Source organism: Schistocerca serialis, chromosome 5 (assembly GCF_023864345.2).
Source record: "Schistocerca serialis cubense isolate TAMUIC-IGC-003099 chromosome 5, iqSchSeri2.2, whole genome shotgun sequence".
NCBI lineage: Eukaryota > Metazoa > Arthropoda > Insecta > Orthoptera > Acrididae > Schistocerca > Schistocerca serialis.
Genome location: NC_064642.1, coordinates 371,770,497 through 371,793,180, shown reverse-complemented (window position 1 = coordinate 371,793,180; position 22,684 = coordinate 371,770,497). Strand labels below are relative to the sequence as shown.

The window sequence follows — 22,684 nt, the reverse complement described above, 5'->3', positions numbered from 1 at the left end:
AGAAGTCACAGAAGACCTGTACCAAGCTGTTTTACTAAAGGATGTCACAACAATAGAAAAATTCATCAAGTGGTGCCACTGTATCAAGGAAACGACACAGAAAAAAGTGTGAAAGAAGAACTATAGTTGACTTCTGAATGTTGTCACTTTGGCAGCTGTGGGAGACCACCATGATGTTGCCTCTCTGACACCAAGTTGTAAGAGAAGAGATTTTATAGTAGCATTTTATAGTAGACAGAACTGTCACACCTAGTACACAAGAAATGGTGTGAATTTTGACCTAGTGTGTCTGTAGGCAATAGAGAATACTGAAGAAGAGGTGTATCACTCTTTGGCACCAATCTTTCACCAATTTGGACCTACACCACCATTGAAATGACAACCAAACATCCGACCAGTGCAGGTACAACCAATTCCTCTGCCAAATGTAACACCTCGCAGAACAACAGACATCTGGAGGATGGAGGACAATATGTCTTGTCTGTTTTCAGTGTTGATGCCCTGAGTACATTGTGCACTACTACAGAGCAAGAAGAAGAGCATTCAATGACTATTATGCCACAAGATTTCAACTGTTACAGCAGTCCTACCCATGCCAATCAACTGTAGATGATTAAAGTAGATATGTGGGAAGAAGCTCATCACCATACCCTGGATGAGATTGCTAGCCAACGTGATGAAAGTGTTCCCTATCATCGTATAGAGGTACCATCTACTCATCTAGCCACTGAATTCAGGAAAACTAGGAGAGGTGACCATCTATGGAGGTGAGGCCATCACAGATGACAGTTACCAAGATGACAGGAGATCTCATTGATGTCATCGACAGCTACCCTGAAAATCACAAATTGGCTCGGGGTCTACTTTACTGTTATGTTGAATACTTATCATTGCCAGCTAAAGTAGACTGTTGCGTTTTACGAAAGTTTTTTGCTGAAGATTGCACATGGGATATAATTCCATCCAACAAAAACGTGTACTGTGAGAATAACTATCAATGACACAACACAGAACTTTTGTGTAACAAAATGTAGTCATGATTTTATTCTCGGATCAGACTTCTTGCAGGCATTACAAGCAGCCGTAAACAGTGGATGATTGCTCCGAACAGTTGCTTGCTGTTGAAGGCCTTGTTATCCCATTATCATCATTGAGATCAAACAGGGAAGCTTTTGTTGACTGAAATAGCTACTCAGGCTCACAAAAGAAATCTGTGTGTCAGCGACAATCATAAACAATGTACATGGTCAAGGAGAACTTTGAATCACTAATTGTTACAAGTGGACACTATTCATTGCAAAAGGTGTACGTGCATAGGGAAAGCCAAACCAGCGCAGGGAGGGCAGCTTAGTATCATTAGTGAAGAATCATGCTCCACTACCACTACTGACAACACAGAGGAGGAAGCTATGATCAAACTGCCGATAGGATGTGGCCTGACCGAGTAACATTGTCGACGAGTGACAGCTATCTGCGTCAGTTCTCGGATACTTTTGGAGGACAGACCAAGTGGCACATGGTAAAAAAACCATATCAACTCTGGGGATCATCCACCAATTAGCCAGTGCTCATATAGAGTGTTGCAAACTGAATGAGGTAATCCATGAGGAAGCGAAGAAGATCCTGCAAGATGACATCATTCAATGTGTCTCAACCAAACCAGGGGCTGAAGGCTTGTGGATCCCAGGAAAGCCCCTTCCAAGCAACCCATGAAAAGGTTGCCACAGGAAGGTGCCATCCTGGTTCCCCATGGCCATACCCCTGATCTGTTTGGATGTCTGCCCCTCAAAGATGAAGTAGTTGTTGGTAAGTACCTTGGAAGGGGCTTTCCTGGGATCCATAAGTCTTTGGCCCATAGTTTGATTTAGATACATGGATGGCATCTTTACCATTTGGACTCATGGTGAGGCTGACCTGCTAAAATTCCTGGAATTTTTGAATACCTTCTCCCAATTAAATTTCACATGTTCCTATTCTGAATCCCATGACACTTTCCTTGATGTTGATCTCGTCCACATTAAACCTACCAGCAAACAACAGTACTTACATTTTGACAGTTGCCATTCTTTCCATGTCAAATGTTCCCTCCCATATAGATTGGCATCTGAGGCAAATGTATTTGTTCGAATGCAGATTGTCTCTGTACATTGACAACATTATTCTGCAATGGAATTGTAACAGTTTTTCCCACAACCTGGCATAGCTACAACATCTTTTAAGCACATAAGCTGCCTTCTGCATTGCCCTTCAGGAGACCCGATTTCCAGCTACACAGACCCCACCCCTTCGTGGATACTGTGGGTATTATAAGAATCATGCTGCCTGTGACAGGGTGTTTGGCGGAGTTTGCAGTAGTCACTATATAGAGATCTTGTGCCTTCTCATACCCTTTTAGAGGCTGTGGCTGTTTGGATAAGGGTATTTCAGGATATTGCCATCTGTGGTATTTACCTCCCTCCCAATGGTGAAGTGTCTCACAACATACTGTTTGCATTGGTTTCTAAGCTCCCCCAACCTTTTCTAATCTTGGGTGATTTCAATGCCCATAATCCTTTATTGGTTGGAACCCCTCTTTAAATACTGGTACCCCCACACACTTCAGGGTGGCGCATGGAACCTTCTCGGCCATAGACCTTTCCATTTGCACCTGTTGTCTTCTCCCATCCATCCACTGGAGGGCCCATGATGACCTGTGTCATAGTGACCAATGCCTGATCTTCCTGCCCCTCCCCTCCCTCACTATCACTCCTCTGGACGCCTGCCCATATGGGCTCACAATAGTGCTGACTACGATGCTTTCGCTTCTGCTGTTGACCTTTTCTCTCTGCCGCATGGAGATATCAATGTGGTTGTCCAGCATACAACTACAGCCATTTTTGCAGCAGCTGATTTAGCGATGCCAGGTTCATCGGGCTCATCCTGACAAAAGACAGTACATTGGTGGTCCTCAGAAATTGCAGAGGCCATTTGAGAGCATAAGTGGGCACTCCAACACCATAAGCAGCACCCGTCAGTGGAGCATCTCATTGCCTTTAAAGTGCCTTTACCAGCTAATAAAAAGGCGGAAGCAAGGATGATGGGAATGGTGCGTTTCAACCATCGGACCTCTCCTTCACAGGTTTGTGCTATGGTAGGACATCTCTATGGATACCAGATGCCTGTAGGTGTACCTGGTATTACCTTGAATGACATTGTCTACACTGACCTAGACACTGTCGCCGAACATTTTGCTCTGCACTATGCTCAAACGTCGATGTCTGAGAATTTCAACCTGCCTTTTGTATCCTAAAACAGTGGTTGGAACGAAAACAATTATAATTTTCTGCCTGCCACCTGGAGCCATATAATGCTCTGTTCAGTGAATTGGAATTCGTTAGTGTCCTCACCCACTGCCATGATACAACCCCAGAGCTGGACAACATCCACAACAAGATAATCAGGCACCTACTGGATGACTGTCAGTGTCATATCAGTCCCATCTGTAACTGCATCTGGAGCGAGTACGAGTTCCCATCACAGTGGCGGGAAAGCATCGTTGTTCCAGTACTGAAACCCAATAAGCATCCTCTAGAGATGGACAGTTATCACCCAGTAAGGCTCACCAATGTTGCCTGTAAGTTGCTTGAACACATGGTGAACCAATGGCTGTATAGGCCTCTAGAGTCTCAGGTCTTCCGGCTCCTTCCCAGGGTGGTTTTCGCCAAGGCCATACCACTACTGATAATCTGGCTTACCTGGAGTTAGCCATCCAAACAGCTTTTGCCTGATGCCAACACCTTTGACATGCAAAAAGCTTATGACACCATATGCAGACACAACATCCTTACTCCCGATTTTCATCCAGAACTTCCTGTTGCATTGTGCGTTCTGGGCTCGAGTAGATGTTTCCCACAGTGAACCCTCCCATATTCAAGAAAATGTGGGATCCTGTATGGCTCTGTACTGAGTGTCCCTCTCTTTGTAGTAGCCATCAATTGTCTAGCAGCAGCTGTGGGGTACTCAGTATCGTATCACCCTCCTTGTTTGCTGACAACTTTTGCCTCTACTATTCCTTCTCTGGATATCACTGATTATTGACTGTGAGGTGACATACAAAAGGCTAAGGCATGGGCCCTCAACCACGGCTTTTGATTTTCCGCCGCCAGGACTCGGCGTCATGTGCTTCCGTCAATGTTGTGCTCTTCACGCACAACGAGAACTTTACCTCGATGACCAGTTACTCAATGTGGAGACTGGTCTACGATTCTTGCTTGACAAGGATTCCCCATCTTCACCAGCTTAAGCGAAAGTGCTGGCTGCACCTTAATACACTTTGCTGCCTGAGTAACGCCAACTGGGGTGCAGATCACACTAACCTCCTGCAGTTTTACAAAACCCTGATACAATCCCGCCTTGATTATGGGAGTCTGGCATATGATTTGGCATCACCTTCAGCACTGCAGATACTGGATCTGATACAACACTGTACGGTTTGACTTGCGACAGGAGCCCTTCAAACTAGTCCTCTGAACAGCTTACTAGTGGAGGCTGGGGTCCCTCCATTGTGGATCAGGTGCCAAGAACAGCTTGTCAATTACGCTACCCTTAGCATCCGAACTACTGTCTCCTCTATCCAAACACGGTAATCGATCCCCTGCAGTGGCGGCCCTGGTCAAAGATCACAATCACAATCTGCGTCTGGTCTATCATCTTGGAACTTCAGTTGTTACCTTTTCCACCTCTCCTCTGTACCCATTCCCGCACACCTCCCAGGTACATGTATCAGCCACAGCTTTGTCTTGGCCTATCACGAGGTCCGAAAGACTTGGTTCATCCCGAGGCCCTCCGCTGCCAATTTTCGCCCATCCTTGGCACATCCCAGGTTTCAGAAGTTGTCTATACTGATGGATTGATGGTTACTGGTTGTGTAGGCTATGCTTATACTCATGTGGGACACACTCAACTGCTCTCCGTGCTAATTGGCTGTAATGTTTTCACTGCAAAGTTGGTAACCGTCTCTCATGCTCTTGAGCATATCTTTTCATGCACTGGTGGATCCTTTCTCATCTGCATCAACTCCTTGAGCAGTTGGCAACCTCTTGGCCAGTGCTATCCTCGCCATCTCGTGGTAATTGCTATCAAGCAGCCCCTGTATGCCCCTTGAACAGTGAGAATGCTCAGTGTCATTTGTCTGGACCTCAGGCCATGTCAGGATCCTGGGGAATGGACTCGCTGATATCCTGGTTAAACTGGCTACTAGTAAACCAACTCTTGAGATCGATATTCTGGAAACAGACCTCAGAATGGTAGATCGGTGTTACACTGTCAAGTTTTAGGTGCCTGGAATATGGAGTCACTCACTCTGACTTCGCCAAACAAACTATAGGTGATACAGGAGACTTCGAATCTGTGGAGGTCCTCCATACAGACCTCTCACAATGACTCTTATCATCCTTTTGGCTCCACATCACCCTTACTAGGCTGACGCATGGTCATCTCGTCCATAGCGAGGACCCACCCCATTGTCATTGTGGCGCCCATTTAATGGTGGGCCACATTTTGCTGGACTGTCCCAACTTAGCTGCCCTGCTGTGGACTCTTAATATCCATGACTCACTACCCATGGTGTTAGGAGACAATGCCTCAGTGGCTGACTTAGTCTTATGTTTTATTCATGAAGTGGGCTTTAAGGGTGGGCAACTTAAGCTTATCAGCCCACTGAGGGGTTGGCAGAACTCACTGTTGCCTCCTCTGCCCAGATCGGGCTGCAGTTGTCTGCACTTGGTGATACACCCCAGTCCCCACCCTACCTGCTCCTTTACTCTACTCTCTCGAACCCCCCCCCCTTCCCCCCGTCCCTCCCCCCCACTCCCCTTTTCACGTGTGGTGTGTTAGAGTTGTTCATCTTTTGTCTCTCTCTGCTTATCTTGCCCTGTCCGTGTTGCTAGTCTTTCCAAAGCAATCTCGGAATAGAGTACCTCTGGTAAGTGGCAGGGGCTGGGGGATGTATGGCCACTCATTGCATTCTGCTTGGAGGACATTCTGGCTGCTCCTTAGATGGGGCACCTTGCTTGACTTTCTTCCTCTGTCTCCCTTTCTTCTGTTTGACCCTTACCTCAGCGTTGCTGACACTGGTAGACTTTGGAGTTTTCTTTCCCTGGGTTTTGCATGGTTTGATCTACAGTCATATAGACCAGTTTGTCCGAGGACAAAGGCACTGATGACCTAGTAGTTTGGTCCCTTTAAACATCCAACTAACCAATCAGACAAGTTTTTGTATGTCCAGTCTTATTGACTGGAGGTCTTGGGGACCAAGGCCGTTGACTACTGCAAGAAAATGAAATGCCTGCAACCATCCTTGTGATCTTATTTATTATGTAGCTACCAGTTTCGGCGCCTCAGTGCGCCATCTTCAGGCCCAGGTTGATGCTGAAGGGGTTATCACAATCCATATATAAGCTGCATCAGTGGCCAAAATAACTGGCTTTTGCAGACTGTAACTGTGATGTCAGCTCTCCAACCATCAACTGCCAACTCCATCAACTGCCAACTCCATCAACTGCCAACTCCATCAGCTGCCAACTCCATCAACTACCAGTCCATACTCAGTAGCCACAGTAATATGCGAGAGGTAGTTGTAGAAATAAAAATCATGGGGCATTCTAGCGAATGGTGATGGAATTAATCCCAATACAGATAAAATAAGAGATTCACAGATTTTCTAACTCTGTGGCCCATTAATGATGAGAGAAGCTTTCTCAGAATTTGCTCATACTACAGGTGATATATAAAAGACTTCTGTATCAAGGCACTGGCCCATGCAAGAACGGTTCTGCGACCGTGTAGGCTGCAGATTCCTCGACTTGCGCGATGGGGCGGTGGGGTTTCGGGTTCCTCTAAATAGGTCAGGTGTCCACTACACACAGGAGGCGGCTGCACGGGTAGCAGGGGCTGTGTGGCATGGAGTAGGTGGTTTTTTAGGTTAGACAGTCTCCGGAAAGATAAAAAAGGGCTCCAGTCTCAAAAGGTACAAGGCGAAGAAACGATGAGAATCGACCAAGCAGCAGTTGGTATTGTAGTTGTAAATTGTAATAGCTGTGTTGGAAAAGTACCAGAGCTTCGAGCACTGATAGAAAGCACTGAAGCTGAAATGGTTATAGGAACAGAAAGCTGGCTAAAGCCAGAGATAAATTCTGTCGAAATTTTTACAGATGCGCAAACTATGTTTAGAAAGGATAGATTAAATAAAGTAGATAGTGGTGTGTTTGTGTCTGTTGGTAGTAGTTTATCTTGTAGTGAAATTGAAATAGATAGTTCACGCGAATTACTATGGGTAGAGGTTATACCTAACACCCATACCAAAATAATAATTGGCTCCTTCTACCAACCCCCGACTCAGATGATATAATAGTTGAATGGTTCAAAGAAAACTTGAATCTCATTACAAATAGGTATCCCACTCATACAGTTATAATTGGTGGAGACTTCAATCTACCCTCGATTTGTTGACGAAAATACATGTTTAAAGCCGATGGTAGACAGAAAACATCTTCCGAAATTGTACTAAATGCTTTCTCTGAGAATTACTTTGAACAGTTAGTTCATGAGCCCACATGAATTGCAAATGGTTGCGAAAACACACTTGACCTCTTAGCCATAAATAATCCTGATCTAATAGACGGCGTCATGATGGATACAGGGATTAGTGAACACAAGGTCATTGTAGCCAGGCTCAAAACCATATCAACCACACCCATTAAAAATAAAGGCCAAATATATCTATTTAAAACAGCAGATAAAAATTCGCTTGATGCCTCCCTAAGAGAGAGTCTCCATTCCTTCCAAGATAATTATGTACATATAGACCAGATATGGCTCAAATTCAAACATACAGTATTGACAGCAATAGATAGATTCATACCGCATAAGTTAATAAGAGACGGGACTGATCCACCATGGTACACAAAACAAGTCAGAACACTGTTGCAGAAGCAACGAAAATGCACGCCAAATTCACAAGAACGCAAAATCCCCAAGACTGGCTAAGTTTCACGGAAGCTCAAAATTTAGTGCGGACGTCAAAGCGAGATGCTTTTAATAGTTTCCACAATGAAACATTGTCTCAAAATATGGTAGAAACCCCAGAAAGATTCTGGTCATATGTAAAGTACACCAGTGACAAAAAACAGTCAATACCGTCACTGCGTGATTGCGATGGAAATGTTACCGATGATGGTGCCACTAAAGCGGAGTTACTAAATACAGTTTTCTGTAATTCCTTCACGAAAGAAGATGAAGTAAATATTTCAGAATTCGAAACCAGAACAGCTGTTAGCATGAGTGACATAAAATTAGATATCTTAGGTGTTGCAAAACAACTCAAATTACTTAAGAAAGGCAAGTCTTCCGGTCCAAATGGTATACCAATGAGGTTCCTTTCAGAGTATGCAGACTCAATAGTGCCTTTCTTAGCAATTACATGATTGGTGAAAGGTCTGTTCCTAAAGACTGGAAAGTAGCACAAGTCACAACAATATTCAAGAATGGAAATAGGAGTGACCTATTGAATTACAGACCCATATCACTGACCTCAATTTGCAGTAGGATTTTGGATCATATACTGTACTTGAACATTATGAATCACCTTGAAGAAAATGACTTATTGATACATAACCTACACGGATTCAGTAAATATTGTTCTTCTGCAACACAGCTAACTCTTTATTCCCATGAAGTAATGAGTGTTGTCAACAAGGGATCTCAGGATCGATTCCATATTCCTAGATTTCCACAAGGCTTTTGACACCGTTCCTCACAAGCGACTATTAATCAAATTGCATGCATGTGGAGTATCATCTCAGTTGTGTGACTGGATTCGTGATTTCCTCTGAGAGAGGTCACAGTTTGTAGTGATAGACTGTAAATCATCGAGTAGAAAAGAAGTGATATCTGGCATTCCGCAAAGTAGTGTCATAAGCCCTCTGCTGTTCCTGATTTACATAAATGATCTAGGTGATAATCTGAGCAGCCCCCTTAGATTATTTGCAGATGATACTGTAAGTTACCGTCTAGTAAAATCATCAGACAATCAATTCCAATTACAAAATGATCTAGAGAGAATTTCTGTATGGTGCGAAAAGTGGCAATTGGCACTAAACAAATAAAATTGCAAGGTCATCCACATGGGTACTAAAAGAAATCTGATAAATTTTGGGTATATCATAAATCGCACAAATCTAAGGGCTGTCAATTTGACTAAATAGCTAGGAATTACAATTACAAGACCACATAGATAATATTGTGGGGAAGGCGAAACAAAGACAGCGTTTTGTTCACGGAACACTTAGAAGATGCAACAAACCCACCAAAGAGACAGCCTACATTACCACTTGTCCGTCCTCTGCTAGAATATTGCTGCGCAGTGTGGGATCCTTACCAGGTAGGATTGACGGAGGACATTGAGAAAGTGCAAAGAAGGGCAGCTCGTTTTGTGTTATCGCGCAATAAGGGTGAGAGTGTCACTGATATGATACGCAAGTTGGGGTGGCCGTCACTGAAACAAAGGCGGTTTTCTTTGCGGCGAGATCTGTTTATGAAATTTCAATCACCAACTTTCTCTTGCGAATGCAAAAATATTTTGTTGACACCCACCTACGTAGGGAGAAATGATCATCGTAATAAAATAAGAGAAAGATTTAGGTGTTCCTTTTTCCCATGCACCATTCGGGAAGAGTGGAATGGTAGAGAAGTAGTATGAAAATGGTTGGATGAACCCTCTGCCAGGCACTTAAGTGTGAATTGCAGAGTAATCATGTAGATGTAGATGAACTATTGCATGGAGACACACATTTTTCCTGGAATGAAGTGCAAGGAAGATCTTTCCTCTTCCTTAATGAGGTGATCTCCAGTCCTAGCATTGTATAAGGTGAATACTGAGACATAATTCACAGTGCTGCTAGCAGTTGTGGATAGGTGCAGTTCTTGTGCAAATTCAGGAAGGTGCTGAAAAGGTGATGGCTTCTGCTTCCAGAGTACTTTCAAAGCCCAAGATGAACTACTCTACAACTGAGAAAGAGTGCTTTACAGTTGTCTTGAAGTTCAATAAGTTCTGCCCTTATTTAATTGGCAAACCATCCACCACTGTGACAGACCACAAATCTCTATGTTGGCTGACTAGTCTGTAGGAGCAGTTGGGCCATCTGGCAAAATGGGCACTGAGAATTCAGAATTATGATATCACAGTGACATACAAAAGTGGACGCAAGTACAAGGGTGTCATCTGCCTTTCAATCCAATATTGGTACACAGCAGCATCAATGAAATCTCAGTCATTTCTGGATGTTGCTGCTGAACAAAGGGAAGATCCATCGCTGCTGTAAACCATAGAAGCTTTGAAGGAGGAGGAACCAACTAAAGTAGAATTCCAATTAATAAACAAAGCATTGTATAAGAGGAACTGTGAGACAGTAGTGTGGCAATTGTTGCTTGTTATCAAAGCACATGTGCACAAAGCTCTAATTTTCACCCTTTGCCTTTATAGTTGTAGAATGGACTGTTTGCTGTAGACATTTCAGTGTCGTTTATTATCTTCCAGAGATAGTGTCTTTGAAAGAGCAGCAATTGTTTTTTGAGAATGGTCCAAATCACAAACATGAAACGTTTGTGACCGAGTTTGGATTATTTAAACCATGTTCAAGCATATTTGATGAAAGATGATTGATTCTGCAACTGTGACAATGTTTAATTAAGAATAACAGTTTATTTGACAATAGCGCAGCTCTAGAGAACCCCATTTGAAGTGCTTTAAATAAACCGAAACTGGTAACACATGTTAAATATAGACTACAGGCTTTCTGTAGAGAATTATGCTTTGGACCATGGCCTAATGCCTAGAATACAACTATCAGCAATATTGCAAATGTTAAATAATTGTGAATAAGACTGTTTCCAAAAAAGGCCTTTCACTGTTTTCTTCCTCTCCAATTATTCAGGTAGTTTGTATTGAGGAGAGTTTTACTAATGTAATGTTAAGCAAATTCTATTATTTTAAATATTAATTAATTTTACATTTTGACTATGTTTCAGTTTTGCAACCAGTAGAAAAAGATTCAATTGTCCCACAAGTATTAGAAAATGGTCCTCTCGTGGTTGCTGATTTCCACACAGGGCTAGCCTTGTACCTAAGATTAAATATACAAAATGAAGCAGCAGCATGGCAGAAAGCAATTCACAGAGCAGCAGTTAATAATGGCTTGCATCTCCATGAGCAGCAACTGACTCGAGATGATGTTCCTGTTATTGTTGACAAATGCATTAATTTCGTATATGCTCATGGTAAGTAGTTAATGCTATTTGGTCTTTAATTTTTAAACTGGATGTTAACACCGACAAAAGTAAGATGTTAAAGTTATATGTTTTCATCTTATTAGCTTTATGTTGTATATTGGCAACCCTGTATACATTTATTTTTTGATTGTTTATAATTTATAAGTGACTCTGGTCTTTCTTTCATATCATGGTTAGTGAAGTTCTGAATCTTCCAGTTTGTTTCTGTGTTTCACCTATTACATTCCATCATGAACTGCCCATTAATGCTTCTCTTCTCAGAACATATTGCAACAAGTTGAAACATAGGAAGTGGAAATGACTCCTTACTCTGTTATCCTTCGTAATATAAATACTATTTTTTTCCTTTGTCTTCTTTCTTTTACTACATAAACATTAAATATCGAAATTCTTTCTCTGGCTGTGATTTTTTTGAAGTCTTATTATTGGAAAAGTAATTTACATTTGACTTATGATAATTGTGTAAACTTTCTTGTAGAAACATTTTCTGTAAGGAAATAGGTAGATAGTGTAGAAGTGTTATGTTTAAGAAAATATTCAAAATTTAAGACTAATGAGTACCTCTTGCACTTAAAAATCCAACCCCACTGATGATTATTTGAGGGTTGGCACACTGTATTTGAAAACTCTCGTTTGTCTCCGTATAAGGAACATCTTGTCTTCTTTTGTTTAGTTCAAGAAATATCTGAAATTGTGCTGTAGCTGTGATTCTTCTGTAACCACAAGTGTATACTTGTCATACGAAAGATTTAAAATATTTCAGACGTAAAATTTGACTGTCAAGAAATTTCTTTGTGGGGAAGAAAAGAGTGGGCCTGAAATCTGCTCCAGAATGTGGAACCTAATAATGAATGACATGTGCAGGCATTGGTTATAGAAGCTACACAACATCCCATTGTGAAAATCCCCTCATTGCCACTTTGGAAATGCCTGCCACACAATGGTCTCGTCATCTAGCAAAGAGGAAGTAGTCCCTGGGTGCCATCTCAGGAGAATATAGGGGTGAGGGAAAATTTAATTGCCTAAAGAAGCAGCATGTGTGGCTGTGCCCTGAGCAGGATGACCCAGGGCATTGCCGTGGAGGAAAAACACTGCTTTGGACAGCTTCTCTTGACGTTACATCTTACATCTTAACAGCCACCTGTAACATTGTCAAAAAATTTCATTAGTTCATCTGTCTGTGATGAATTATCCTTTGAGTATAATCTGTAGGCACTACACATAACACTCACTTTGCATCACCTTGTCTAATGATCGCTGTGTCTTCACCTTGTTTTGGTGGTAATGAATCCATGTTTCCACTGCTTATTTGATGGCTGTTACAGCTAGTCCATAATGCATATTTGTTCAAATTGTCATCAAAATGGGCTTTTGTTTACCATTACAACCATTTTGCTATTGGATAAAAATTATATTCTGTAAGATACGCCTAGGCTAAGAGGAACTGTGTTGTTTAAGATGGACTGTTCTGAAATACAAATACTAAAGTCTGTCATCCCTCTGTGGTCAGATCTTGTAAGCTACCACTAGACAACATTTCAGTCATGATTCACAAATCAAAAAAATTATTCACAAATTTTTACGTGAACATCAGTTCTCTTTTTATGATTTTAATATGAAACATCTCCAAATCAGTGGGGAAAACTACATAGAAAACTGAGGTGCTTATGTTTAGTTCTACTCCAAATAGTAATACAGTTGCAAATGAGGCTAAAAGTTCGATTTTATGAAACTTAATATTGATATTTGTTGGAATATGAAAAGGTTGAATTAGTTGACCAGGGAAAGAACGACATATTCTGCTTATGCCATATGTTTACAGTGATGAGTATATAAGCTGCAACAGCCTTTCTTTTTCTGTGTGTACCAAGTTTTCTTTTTATGTTTTAGCTGTAATAATTAATATTTGTATGGTAACAAAAGTGGATTATGCCAGCAGTAAAAGTCTGAATTTACAATGCGAGAAAATGATACACAAATATTGCTTTACACACATTATATTATGTTGTACTGCATGCTAATTGACAGCAGATAAATTCTGTCATATATCCTTGTGTAAGGCAAATGAGGGATCCTTCTTTTATGCAGAGAGATCTTTTAGTGTACCAACCAAATTATGAATTTCTGGGCATACAATGAAGTAGTCATGCTTATTTCTCAGAATATATCATCATTGGTTCCTGTTTTATTAATGTGCATTTAAGTATGGAAGCATTCACTATTGTTTTCAAAACATTTTCTTCTGCTTTCAGGTCTAAATTCAGATTATGTTGGCATTCTTCATGAGATTAACTGTGTACATAATTTTTATGCTGGATATGGGTCTTACAGTGCAGGCTTTCATGACAGTATTTACATCCTTGGAGTTTTGTGTTTCATGAGCATTATTTTGTGCCAAAGGCATGTTCCTGTGCCTGACATTTTATCTCCTAATGCTCGGGGGATGTCTCCAGCATTAGGAAACAAAACATTAAACACAGAAACATACCATAGACTATTGCCCGTAAAACAGAAATCATCAAGTATAGGGTTCTGCTACTATTGCTTTTTCACTTCTTTTTTTTACTAGCAAAATGAAGGTGTTTCCAAGAACTATGCAAGTATGATAAATTTAGTTGTGGGCAAACTGTAAGGACGGCCAAAGAAATGTGCAGGTGGCACTGCATGTAACTGAAACAACCAAAAACATCAGTTGACAGCAGGGTGCTGTATAAACCGTGCAACATACCATAACAACTAGAAATGTGCAACAAGATTCAATTTCCTGTGACTGCTCCATTAAAAGTAATCTAATTTCTGACTTCTGGACACTTCATAGCTCTGGAACTTTTGATGTCAATGAAACATGGCAGTGAAACTTACTACTTACTGGCACTGAAGTGATTAAAAATGAAAGGCAAGTATTTTGAGAACTCAACTAGATTAGGACGGTGACATTTCATAGACCTACTGGAGGATTGGGATCAAACAGAACTGACAGTGGACCAAAAGTAGCTTCCAAAACTGGGTTCAGGTGCCTAAAGAGGAAGACATGAAAAGCTCTTGCCAGACTACATTGTGTACTGAAAACATAAATGTTTGAAGAAGATTGATAAGAATCCCATTGAAACTTTTTCTGTAGACATGGTTAACTGATAGATGCCAAGAGGTTAGTTTGTATCAGTAGCATCCGGTTATCATGTACTAATGTGATACAGCACACCGTAAATATCAGACTATAATTATGCCATTTCACTTTGAATGGAAACTGGAAATAGCACTGAAATTATGCCATTTCTCTTCGAAAGCATGCTGATATACAAATAAAATGAAGGAAAACATTTTTTTGTAGCACACTCTGTGCAATAACTAGAAACTGGTGTCAAGTGTTGAAATGATGGTCAGCTGCATTCCGATTGATTCAGAGAAGTGATGCAGCTGTCTGTTTTCTAGTGCGCGTACTCTAGTATGATGTCACACCTTCTGACACTATGAGTGCTACATTGCTCACAGTGCAGACCTAGAGTATGAGCATTTTTTAAGTGCTGTTGCCGTGATGGAATAGTGGGAGACTGATCTAAATGACAGACTGCCAGTTCACCAATCTGGGTCTGATTTAATTTTATTTTATTTCTCGCATTGTTACACTATTCATTATAAAATTTAAATACATATTTAAACAATTAAAGTTATATGTGTAAATTAACATAGTCAAATTAGTTACAGCTACTGTCCTTTTAAGTCAAATGGGTGTAGGCTAGATGATGGCAAAACGAGCAAGTACATGAGGAAATTTGGTATAGATGTGTTTTCTGTAGATGATCTGTTGAAGGCACTTTTCCAATAAATCTTTGAGGGAGAATGTGAGATTTAAAGAGTTAGGTAGGTGTACTTTAAATGTAAATCTAACTACAGAGGGGCATGGGACATAGCTCGCCAATTTGAATTACCTAACACTGAAAATTTTGAAATACTTGCAAAATATTTTGATCAGCTTCTTAATTGTCCAGAACTAATCCATAAGTTGGAATATTCAATACTCTTGAAAATCTAGATGAAGATGTACCCCTAACTGTCAAAGACATTGAAGAAGTTATTAAAATGTATAATGCTAGTAGAGAAGCCTCTGTTACAGCAAAACTTGAAATGGTCTCGAAACCAGGAAGCTGAAATTAATCTTTGAGAAAATTTGGAAAATGGTTACTATTACATGATGTTAAAGGAAAATTCCCTGGTGATATCTACGTAACTATTAGCAGTTGCAGCATCTGTCACTTATACATGCATCCATTACCGTATAAATTTTTCTGTTAGTTATTAAGTGCTCACATTGACAGTCTGACACTGTGCAGCTTACTGTCTTTCTAAAGTCATATCATAAACTGAACCTTTTGTTATGATACGACTGGTAAGACAGTATGTTGAACAGTGCAATGGACTGTCAGTTCAAGCTCCCAGTGACTAATAGAAAAAATGAATAAAAAAATGGAAACATAGTTGATGGATAGTACAACTGACAATAATTATGTACTTAATGGATAAGAGATGACAATATGGAAAGCAATTGTGTTTGCAGGTAATTTAGTGGTGTGGAGAAGTGGAAGAAGAGAGATACAAGAAAGGAAGGCTAATTGTATGGGAGGAAATGGTGGAACAATAAGGATTGAAATTTAAAGCAAAGAATTGTGAGTGGTGATAATGAGGAGTAAGATGAGAGTAGTAGTATATATGAGTATTAGAGGGCAAGTACAAATGAAAGTGAAAGTTTCAAGTACATGGGAAGTGTAACAGAAGACTGCGAGAGGAATGATACAGAAATTAATGAAAGGAGAAGGCAGGCACGCAGAATCCTGCAGTGTGTAAGGAGCCTGCCATGGAGCAAGCAAGTACCACCAAAAAGCAAGCAAATGTTATACTGAGCATATTATGCTTCAGTATTTATATGTGCATCAGAAACGTGTGTACTGAAGAAAAGGCTGGTGAGTGTATGAGATTAAATTTCAAAAAACTAGGATAGGTCTTACTAGAATGGATAGAGTAAGAAATGAGACAGTGAGGGGAATAGTGAAAAAGAAGTCCATGCAGGCGATTGTAGAAAAGACATGATGAAGATGGTGCAGGTGTGTTAAAAGAATGATAGGTGTCAGGATACTAGACAGGCACATGAATTGACAATAGGAGATAAGAGGCAGCTGGATTAATGGAATAAAGGAATGTGTGAAGAAGATAAATAAGAGTGCGACAGAGTGGAGAGGGAAATGTTGTGAGAGTACAGTAAATGAGAAAGAGGCTTATGTTCCAAAGAGAGACAGTCAAGACTGGAAACTGTAGACGATGATAATGATGACATCAAGAAACCTTCTTTCAACCTGATTTAATGGTATCCATGGAGCAAACATGGTCACTTTACCAAAAATTGATTGTCCATAAATAAATCCAGCACCTTTTTGTGTTTTCGTGATGCCGTTCCTTTCGCTCATTGAAGCAGTGTGGCACTGTAGACAGATAATACCTTACTTTTAATAGCACATCAAATCTTTAAATAAAACCTGCTTTTATTGTGTACAGCTGAGCACATTTCCCATTGTGTGTATTCAAGTTGACCTTTTTGATTTACAGGAAGTTTGTCTGAAGGCATATATCGACATGCTGGAAAAAACTCAAATGTTACACGGCTTCTTGCATTATTCAGAAAAGACGCATGGCATGTTCACCTTGCCAAAACCGATTTTTCAGAGTATGAAGTTGCAACAGTCTTGAAGCGATTTTTCAGAGAGTTGCCTGAATGTCTTTTCACTGCTGAACTTCATGATCATTTATGTGAAATTGCCGGTAAGTTTTATATTTTTTATACATTTGTGTATTTTATGTATACATATTCACAGCATTTAATTTTATGGCATCTTTAATGTGAATTACATTGTAATACTTTGGTTTGTCAAGAAATTTCGTAGGAAATAGCCACAGATCATCTCAGAATAATAAGGTACAAATTGTGAAAGAATACACTGATTGATCATTATGTTGTTTAAAATTGATGAGGAGTTTTTATAGTTTCAAACTAACATTGCAGAAAGGCAGCATTGTGTCACCAAGAGAAATGGTTGTGGTGTGTGATTTTTTCAACAAAACACAGTTCTGGATCATGTAGTTGATTGACATCAATAAATTACATGATCTACTCAGCGGTTTGTTTACAAAGAAACTGATGTTGGATTTGTCATTTTGAAAGCGACCTTCAAAAGTGCACAGTAACTGCTTGGGTACTAATAAACACCAGAATAAGGATTACTTCTCCATTGCAGCTTTCAGTCTGCAAATATTACTACATCTACATTTATACTCCACAAGCCACCCAACGGTGTGTGGCAGAGGGCACTTTATGTGCCACTGTCATTACCTCCCTTTCCTGTTCCAGTTGTGTATGGTTCGTGGGAAGAACGACTGCTGAAAAGCCTTCGTGCGCGCTCGAATCCCTCTACTTTTACATTCGTGATGTCCTCGGGAGGTATAAGTAGGGGGAAGCTATATATTTGATACCTCATCCATAAACGCACCCTTTCGAAATCTGGACAGCAAGCTACGCTGCAATGCAGAACGCCTATCTTGCAGAGTCTGCCACTTGAGTTTGCTAAACATCTCCGTAATGCTATCATGCTTACCAAATAACCCTGTGATGTAACGCGCTGCTCTTCTTTGGATCTTCTCTATCTCCTCTGTCAACCCGACCTGGTACGGATCCCACACTGATGAGGAATACTCAAGTATAGGTCAAACGAGTGTTTTGTAAGACACCTCCTTTGTTGATGGACTACATTTTCTAAGGACTCTCCCAATGAATCTCAACCTGGCACCCTCCTTACCAACAATTAATTTTACATGATCATTCCACTTCAAATCGTTCTGTACGCATACTCGCAGATATTTTACAGAAGTAACTGCTACCAGTGTTTGTTCTGCTATCATATAATCATACAATAAAGGATCCTTCTTTCTATGTATTTGCAATACATTACATTTGTGTATGTTACTGGTCAGTTGCCACTCTCTGCCCAAGTGCCTATCTGCTGCAGACCTTCCTGCATTTCGCTGCTGTTTTCTAATGTTGCAACTTCTCTGTATACCACAACATCATCTGTGAAAAGCCGCATGGAACTTCTGACACTATCTACTAGGTCATTTATATATATTGTGAAAAGCAGTGGTCCCATAACACTCCCCTGTGGCACGCCAGAGGTTACTTTAACATCTGTAGACGTCTCTCCATTGAGAACGGCATGCTGTGTTGTGATTGCTAAACAACTCTTCAATCCAGCCACACAACTGGTCTGATATTCTGTAGGCTCTTACTTTGCTTATCAGGTGACAGTGTGGAACCTTCCGGAAGTCGAGAAAAATGGCGTCTACCTGGGAGCCTGTATCTAACATTTTCTGTGTCTCATGAACAACTAAAGTGAGTTGGGTCTCACACGATCGCTGTTTCTAGAATCCATGTTGATTCCTACAGAGTAGATTCTGGGTTTCCAGAAATGACATGATACGTGAGCAAAAAACATGTTCTAAAATTCTACAACAGATCGATGTCAGAGATATAGGCTTATAGTTTTGTGCATCTGCTCGACGACCCTTCTTGAAAACTGGAACTACCTGTGCTCTTTTCCAATCATTTGGAACCTTCCGTTCCTTTAGAGACTTGTGGTACACGGCTGTTAGAAGGGGGCCAAGTTCTTTCACGTACTCTGTGTAGAATCCCGTCAGGTCCAGTGGACTTCCCTCTGTTGAGTGATTTCAGTTACTTTTCTATTCCTTGGACACTTATTTCAATGTCAGCCTTTTTTTGTTCGAGCGAGGATTTAGAGAAGGAACTACAGTGCGGTCTTCCTCTGTGAAACAGCTTTGGGAAAAAGTGTTTAGTATTTCAGATTTACGTGTGTCATTCTCTGTTTCAATGCCATTATCATCCCAGAGTCTCTGGATATGCTGTTTCGACCCACCTACTGATTTAACGTAAGACCAGAAGTTCCTAGGATTTTCTGTCAAGTCGGTACATAGAATTTTACTTTCGAATTCACTGAACGCTTCACGCATAGCCCTGCTTACGCTAACTTTGACATCGTTTAGCTTCTGTTTGTCTAAGAGGTTTTGGCTGCGTTTGAATTTGCAGTGAAGCTCTCTTTGCTTTCATAGTAGTTTCCTAACTTTGTTGTTGAACCATGGAGGGTTTTTCCCATCCCTCACAGTTTTACTTGGCACGTACCTGTGTAAAACACATTTTACGATTGCCTTGAACTTTTTCCATAAACACTCAACATTGCCAGTGTCGGAACAGAAATTTTCGATTTGATCTGTTAGGTAGTCTGAAATCTGCCTCCTATAAGTTCCCAAAGCTGTTTCACAGAGGAAGACCACACTGTAGTTGTGCCCCCTTTTTTTATATTCCTATTTACTTCCATATTCAGGGATGCTGCAATGGCCTTTTTTTTTATCAGTGATTTCCTGTTCTACACTTACGGAGTCGAAAAGTTCGGGTCTGTTTGTTATCAGTGGGTCCATGATTTTATCTCCACGAGTCAGTTCTCTGTTTAAGTGCTCGAGGTAATTTTCGGATAGTGCACTCAGTATAATGTCACTCGATGCTTTGGCCCTACCACCTGTCCTAAACATCTGAGTGTCCAAGTCTATATCTGGTAAATTGAAATCTCCACCTAAGAATATAACATACTAAAGAAATTTATGTGAAATGTATTCTAGATTTTCTCTCAGCCTTCAGCTTTGACTTATTGACTTTCTGCAAATGGGTACCACTCAGGAATTTGTATCTTATTTATTAGTCCAGATGTTCCATGTTTTTACTTATATGTGCAGAACTTGTTTCATCTGTTCATTAGAATAACATTCACAATATTGAAAATCACCTTAGCATCTCCTTCTTTTGTGAATGACAAGAATATTCATCTAGTCTGTTCATGTAGGCTAATCTTAGCTATTGGCGCACCTGTCACTACTCACACCACAGTAGATGTTGTCATAACATTTTTTCTATCTGTGCTCTCTCCCTCCTATTGTTGTTGTGGACGTGGGCGTGTCACCACTATCCCTCTCATTAATGGGGCTTCTCATGCATGTCATACTCGTGTGTATTTTGGTTGCCCATTGATCACCTATTTTCCTGTAACTAGTCCAGGCTGTCAATCATAGCAAGAAACTCCTCAACATCACGGTTTTGCAAAAAGCTTTTTGTTGAACTTTAATGGTAATTTATTCCATAGTATGCACAGTATGTTTGTTGGCAGCATGTCTCTGCCTCAGTGCTAGGCTCTGCTTAAATACTATCATAGTTCTGGTGCAAGTACTTGTCCTGCTGTTATAAATATTTGGGTTTAGAACTTTGTTCCGTAGTTGCATTTTAATGGCAGCGAACCAGTGTTTTGCGAGAAAGCCTTGCTCAGATCTCACATAGTCAGTATAACTTTCAGAGCAGGTAGTTAGGGCAGATTCCTCTAGATGGTCAATGAATAGGTCGAATAGGATTGTGCCATGCAGGTGTCCAGTGCCGTACCCCAGATTTGTTTGTAGGCAATGTTTTCAAAGCAGAAGAAATTGTGTGTGAGGGTATAATTGGTCACAGTGACCAGGAAGGAGATTGTAGGTTTGGAATCGACTGGGAATTGGGAAAGATGGTGCTCAGTGGCAGCAAGTCATTGGCATTAGTGATGTTAGTGTAAAGGTAGATGGCATGAATAGTAACAAGCAGGAAACCGTGTGCTGAAGGAACAGGAACTGAGGAGAATTGGTGGAGGAAATGGTTGGTATCTTTTATATAGGAGGATAGGTTGCAGATAATAGGCTGAAGGTTTTGATCTGCGAGAGTGAAGATTTTATCTGTGGAGCACAGTAACTGGTTGGTTGGGTGTACGGATTTTAGGAAGCATGTAGAAGGTAGGAGTGCGGGGAGTGGTAGGGGTGAGGAGAGATACTTACGTGAGGGGAGATTCTGGTATGGGCCTAAGGGTTGAGGAGAGACTGGAGATACTACTGGATCTCTGGAATAGGGATATTGTGGCATGGTTTGTAGGCGGACAGATCTGGCAGCTGGCGGAGTCCTTCTGCCAGGTAATCCTTGTGGTTCAAAACAACAGTGACATACCCTTTATCGGCAGATAGGTTTATAAGATCGGGATCTGTTTGTAGCTAGTGGATTGCAGTTCTTTCTACGGCTGTAAGGTTAGCTTGCATCTTGAAGGATTTTGGGAATGATGGTGAGGCAAGGTTCAAGGTTAAGAAATTCTGGAAAGTTAACAGATGGTGATTTGAGGGCAATGGGGGTGGTGGATCACAGTTGATTGGACAGAGAAGTGAACCGAGTCAGGCAGGGCTCAACATTGGTTTTTGGTTGAGTCAAATTGGTAGGTTTGGTGCTCAAAAATCCAACATTATTAAATTTGGGTGTGGGGCAAAAGCCCAAGCCTTTGGAAAGGGGAGTTTATGTCTGTTTTTTCAAATACGTTTCAAAGGCAAGTTGTTCTGTGAACAGTGGCAAGGCAAACATAAAACTCGTACTGTTCATAGAAAAACTTGACTTTGATATACGTGTATTTACAATCTTAACATTGTTTGTCATCAGTTAAATTAAAAAGAAGTCTTCATCTTCGAACTTTGAGTTTTTTTTCATCAAACCGAATAACATCCTTCATCAAGACTTTGATTATCTATCATCATGTCCTGAAATTAGGTACGTCCTTCCCAAAACCTTTTCACCACCTCCAAAAGTTGTGTTCTATCACCCACCTAACCTCTGCAACATCCTAGCCCATCCCTATGCTGCTCTCAGTAAAAACTCCATGCCACAGGGATCATATCCCTATGGAAGGCCTGTCCAATCCACCCACCAAACACTTTTTCTTCCAGTCCTGTCACAGTATTATCCCACCCCATCAAATGCCAGGCCAAGTGTGAAAGCAGCCATGTCACGTAACAGCTCTGCTGCAACCAATGCTCAAATTTTTATATTGGTGTGACAACCATCAGCTTTGCATCAGGATGAACAACCACTGTCAAACTGTGGCCAAGAACAAGGTGGCCTACCCTGTGGCACACCATGCAGCTGAACATAACATGCTTGGTTTCAGTGGCTGCTTGACAAACTGGACCATTTGGATCCTCCCTTCCACCACCGTCTTTTCTGGACTGCGCAAATGAGACTTATCCTTACAACACATTCTCTACTCCTCAAATCATCCTGGCCTCAACCTACAATAAAATTCTATCCGCACACCCTCCACCTAACTTTTCTGCCTCATCTGTCCTGTCGTCTCCTCACAGTTTACCTCCCCACTCACCCTTATTGAACATTGCTCTCTGGTGGCGCATGCACCAGTTT

The 22,684-nt window shown here is 40.9% G+C and overlaps 1 protein-coding gene across 1 annotated transcript in view; it reads left to right on the top strand.

Annotated features, from left to right (window-relative positions):
• The window catches only part of LOC126481071 (arf-GAP with Rho-GAP domain, ANK repeat and PH domain-containing protein 2), a 155,756-nt gene that overhangs the window by 48,594 nt on the left and 84,478 nt on the right, over positions 1-22,684 (top strand). The window contains exons 4-5 of the mRNA XM_050104556.1: positions 11,065-11,313; positions 16,924-17,136. Of these exons, the coding sequence (XP_049960513.1) occupies positions 11,065-11,313; positions 16,924-17,136 (462 nt within the window). The remainder of the gene's footprint in view (positions 1-11,064; positions 11,314-16,923; positions 17,137-22,684) is intronic.